Consider the following 5,370-nt stretch of genomic DNA (forward strand, 5'->3'; position numbering starts at 1 on the left):
TGACGGAGAGGATGATATTTATCTGTTCGATCGGTAATGGAAACGCCGTAGGTACGTAAATTGGAAAAGAGGGACCGGTAGTCAAAAGAAATGGTTCCCAAACGGCTTTCCGTGCATTGCCCCGACCGATCGGACAAAATGGAAAAGAGGCAATGATTAAAGACGCATAATTGAAAAAGGCGAGGCGAAAAGCTTATGACCGTCCCAAAGAAAGGTGTGATATTTTAAGGTTAACGACAGTGGTCAGGCGTGTCATCGGCATCGCCCTTGCCTACTTGCTCTTCGTACAAATCAAAGATTTATCGTAAAAATTTCTGAAGCGATTGTCTATTTGTTCCCTTTTACATTCTTACATGCTCTCTCCCTCTTACCTCGATTATCCTCTGGCAGACCGGTTCACTTTCAAAAGGATAATTTTCGTGATCATTGGTCCCTCCTTGCTCCGTCAGAAGCTTCGTACCTATACCATTCAGTCATGCCTGATATAGACGGCACTGTATAAAAGCACTCGAACCTTTACAATGGCTCAAGAGCTCGCAAATTGTCTGGCCAGGCTGATGACACCGAAACGGATTCGCGGACCCACAGCCCAGGATGAAGACGGAACCCATCAGCTTGTCGAGCATAGGTAAAACATCATTTTCGTGTACGACGTTGACACTTAAGTACTTAAGCGGTTCAGGATCAATGCCAAGGCTGCTCAATAACAAGGAAACTCCCGGGGAAGAGATTGACACGACAGGAACGTGAGCACCGGCGGCCACAATCTGAGCTATGGCTCCCCCAAGGGAATGGCCTGTAAGTACTACTCTTCCTATGCCTTTACGCCGTTGCTGGGCCTTAACTTCTTCAATGAGTGTGTGGTGATAATACCAATACGGATTGGTTGAGCCCAGCAGATGCAGAGGTAGAGAGCTTAGGGACAAGATAAAAGACTTCCATTTCTGTGGAATCCATTTCAAAGGTGGGCTGAATTGAGAGGCAAGTTCAAATGTAAATGCCCGATGAAACAATAACACGTCCTGAAAAATGTCATAAGGTCGGAGTGGATTGGTTCCTGCTACTGCAATGACACTCAAATTCCGACTTGGAGAGAAAAGCTGTAAGACACGTGCCCGTGGGATGCCTGTCACTGCCACCATAGCTGTATCGTCATTTTGCCTTGTATCTTGGGTCGCCGGGCCCCAAGCATCCTCATGCTCTAATTCCCAATCGTCTGTTGCCGCCATTGGATCGAACAAGGCATGAAAATCACTGCTATCCTTGTCCAGGTAGCTCAAGAGCGATATCAGAGAGTAGTCGAGAAGGCTTGCCCCCCCCAATTGAGGTGTTGCAAAAAGTGTATGACGGGTGGCTAGCCCGGAATGCAGAGACCGCACATGCTTCAACTTCATCACGAACATTTGTGCGTGAGAGTTCCAAAGTTCCCATGATGGAAGAAATTTTTACACATTGAGCACCGCCTGCCACGCGGAAGAACGAAGCTGGACGATTTTGCTGCCCCGGCAACTTGAGAGCTCGAGTGAAATCATACCTGCGACCCCAGGCCTTGAGTACTGCTACCGTTAAAATTGAAGCGAGTGGGAGGAAAATAACCACGTCGATGCCATGCTGGAAGAAACTGCCGCGTCGGCCCCAACGCGTCGCTTGTACTTGGTATTTGTACAAGATATTGAAGTGTATTCCTATTGCTAGCCGAAGGCAGGTCCAAATCGTTGCTCTCCGTGGAGCTTCAACCATTAAAAATATAAAAAGTACTCCACATACCGGCAATATAAACGACGTCACCATCTCTATCAACGAGGCCTGTCCCCGATATGGTTGGACAAGCCACCGAAGTGCTCTCCCAATGTTGCTTTTCAAGTCAATCCAGAGTGCGACTCCGAATCGGATACTTTCGACGACGGAAGATAATAGAAACCGATTCAGAGAGATACCATTGATGAGTAGGCAAAGGGAGAAAAATGAAGGCAATAAACCAGTCATACATAGAGAGAAACCCCAACCTGCAACGACAATGGCCATGGAAACATTTCTGCACCTTCTCATAACAACTGTCCAGTCTTGGGGTTCTTCCAACACTTTAACTCCTTTTCTGCACATCAAAATCGAAAAAAGACAAAAAGGTAACACATTTACAATCACCAAAAGGAGAAAATTGAGGGTCAGTATTTGCCGCTGGTATTCTTCATTCGCCTCACCCCAGGGATAAGCCTTTTGTATGCCGGGATTATTGGTAAGGCAACCGATGTCAGAACGGAGTATCCAAGAAACAAGCAATACATCCGAGAAGGAAACGTAAACCGAAAAAAAGCTTTTCAGTACATTTAGTTGATAGTTTGGGAAGACATTTATGAAATATAGTGTTTTGAGAATAAGATTGAAGGTAAATCGAAGAAAAATACGCTGTTCGTTGAAATTCTCCGTGTTTATGACCTTGAAGCGTCTTGCAAGCCGCAAGGCGCAGATCAATGAAATAGCACTAGTCAGATGCAGCAATACCATAAGGCGAGCCGGGAATGATCCACAGCCCAGAGCACGTGCCGCTTTTTGGCTGTTTCGAAATAACAAGGGGTTCATGGTCGGATATTGTCTCACCGAATCAACGAAAACATCCCAGGAAAAGGCGATCATGTTTCGGCAACAAAAGAGCAGTAGTAGCACTCGGAATGTTATGATGAGAAATGATGACAGATTTTGCGGCTCCATTTCGATGCTTAACAGGAACGGTGCAAATTGAGTATAAAGGTGATTTAGCTGAGAGGTCAATAACAACATAAAAGCAGGAAAGGCCGACCATCCCGCAATCAAGGCAGGCATGATGCCAAGCTGCCTTAGAGGCTCAATAGCAGCGGAGGATTCCGGCCCAGACATCAATGCAACCGCGTCTGGAAAGTGCAATGTGTGGTGACTGCTCCGGAGATACGAGCTCTTCTATCAGCCCTCTGCAACAGAAAGAAGGAAGGATGATTGAACAAAAAAGCTCCATCTGCATTTCTACGTGCATGTAGCGCAAAATTTCTGACTTTTTTCGAAGATAAGTGTTGGGCCTGAAGAAACCGTGCTTGTTTAATGGTCAAGGCCTGGTGAGGTGTTTGCATCGGAATGTTCTGCCGACTCCGGTACGGAACACGGCAAGTACGCGAGTCAGGGACGACCGGAAAAGCTGAATCCCAATCGCTGAACCCTCGCCCGGAATTCCGAAGTAAGACCGAGTAACGGCCAGTGAGAGGAATCGCCAAGATACTTTGCTTTCCATCAAAAAGGTGCTTACCAATATTGTACCAAACAATGTTTCAGACAATCAAAAAGATTATTTCCTGAAGCAGAAGCTCTCAAAAGCGACTCTGTCCTGAATTTAGTTATCTGCACATCATCTCTGATCTCGTGCGAACGACCTGCGAATTCGGTCAAGTATAAAAAACTAAATTTCCTGATGCATAGATTCGACTCGGTAGGGGAATGAGGAACCGAAAATTGTCCGAACAAGAGTTAGAAAGTGAGTGATAGGCTTGAGCCCTGATTTTGTTGTGGAAAATGGAAATGATTCCATACCGTAGGTGAGGATTGGAGGAAGGAGAGACGAGTGCAAAAAGAAAATCTACAAAAGACATAGGATAGATACCTACAAGGAACGACTTGAGCATCAAATGGTGCCTTATTCTATCTTTATACATAATTTTTTTCCCATTGCCTGCCATACCACGACCATTATCAAATTCACAGCGAATTCCTCTTTTCTTTCAACCCCCATTTTGATGTCTCTACCCATTATTCTACTTCATCAGTCTGGTGCTAGATTTTGTTAACACTCTCAGAGACCGTCAGCCTTCGGCGAACGAAGTGGTGGATATAGATGTCCACATGTTCATCGTGTGAAATAGAAGGTGGTACTTATTAGGAAAACGTCTCATGCGACGAAGAAGCCTTCGGCGTGACTCGCGACTTAACAGATGGGATGATGAAAATACATCAGAAGAGGGACACAATCTAGTGAGGGCTTGTTAGCCACAGAAAGCGACCAGAGAAACAGGAGAGCAGACTTTAGGTGTTGGTAACCCAAACAATTCATTCGCACAGCCTTTCTCTATATGGTTCATGTTGCTTTATAACCGGCATATAAGTGCCACTTTTCCAATACCGAAAGGCAATATAGAAGTAGGTCGGATCTAGTGTGCGTGTCATTTCTCCTTGCATTGTATCTACCCTTTAATTCAAAATTTGCGTTGCACCAGCTTAATCCCGAGCTGCCAATGCCATTCTGTCAGCCTCTGAAAGATTGTTCCGTTTCACACGGCTGTGACGTGTGGAAAAAAGAGTGACATTTCTCAGTTCCCGTCACTTTGTTGCCGTCTCAGCAGTCACTATACTTGATTATGATTCATATGGACATCGAACGTCCGAACCAGCAGTGCCTCCACAGGCATGCTCCATCCCCCCCAAAGTCCTGCCGTCCCTCCTCCCTTCCTCCCGCCCCTCGGACTCACTTGAAAGGGGTCACAGCGGGGTCTGTGACAAAATCCCATATGACCTTGCTCCATGAGTAGTAGTGCGGTAGCGGCATGTAGAACTCAGGAGCCAGACGACGGACTTGGTGGAGACGGGTGCCTGTGCAATTTCGGAGGAAATGAGGGACGGATCAGTGGAGGGAGGGGGGAGAAGGGGAAGGACCGATGCCTTGGCTGGCTACTAGAAACAAGAGGGACATAGGATCGTGAGTGAGATAGGTAAGACAGAAAGAGAGAAAGAAGGCAGGGAGGGAAGATAAAACAAGGGAAACACAAGGGAAATGCCTCAGGGGCGTACCGGGGATATTGGGGAAATCGTGGTGTTCGTTGTGATAGCCCACGTTCAAGGAGAGCCAGTTCAAAGGGCCATAGTACGAGTACGTCTCCTGCCCGGCTTGGTAAACGAAGTGTTCGGCGATGAAATGCCCCGCCATGGGGTGCACCCCCATGCCTGAAGCGGGTGCGAAAAAGATGGGGCATGACATGCGGGTCAAGCGCGGAGAAAAGCGACAGCCATGTCGGTGTCGTCGGGAACCGGGAACAGTGAACGCAAGTCAGGACGGGAACATGAGGGAGGAAGGAAAACTAAATCAGTTTGAAACGGGACGAGGAAAGGATCGAAATGATTGTTACCTAGAAGAGTGCCGACAACAAGATAGAAAAGTGACTTCCAGCCCAGGATATAAAAAATCAGGGCATCGAAGGTCAGCTGCGCAAGCACGTTCACCAATTCCCAGTTGCTGGGCTTCTTTGGGCGGACGAAGAGGGGACGGAGTGAGTAGAAGGCAGGCATGAGGAAAACAAAGAGGAGCTTGAGAGGTCCTCCGCGGAAGAGTTTGCCTGGAGGACGGGAGGGAGGGAG

General features: G+C 47.2%; 1 protein-coding gene across 1 annotated transcript; it reads right to left on the reverse strand.

The window, feature by feature from the left end:
* Nucleotides 1–4,483: 4,483 nt before the first annotated feature.
* On the reverse strand, nucleotides 4,484–5,301 carry DEGS (sphingolipid delta-4 desaturase; the record flags this gene model as incomplete). The annotated part of the gene is made up of 3 exons (XM_005853570.1): nucleotides 4,484–4,608; nucleotides 4,807–4,959; nucleotides 5,142–5,301. The coding sequence occupies 3 exons, from the start codon at nucleotides 5,299–5,301 to the stop codon at nucleotides 4,484–4,486; spliced, it is 438 nt and encodes a 145-aa protein (XP_005853632.1).
* Between the last annotated feature and the right edge of the window lie 69 nt (nucleotides 5,302–5,370).

Source organism: Nannochloropsis gaditana (assembly GCF_000240725.1).
Source record: "Nannochloropsis gaditana CCMP526 unplaced genomic scaffold scaffold825, whole genome shotgun sequence".
Lineage (NCBI taxonomy): Eukaryota > Eustigmatophyceae > Eustigmatales > Monodopsidaceae > Microchloropsis > Microchloropsis gaditana.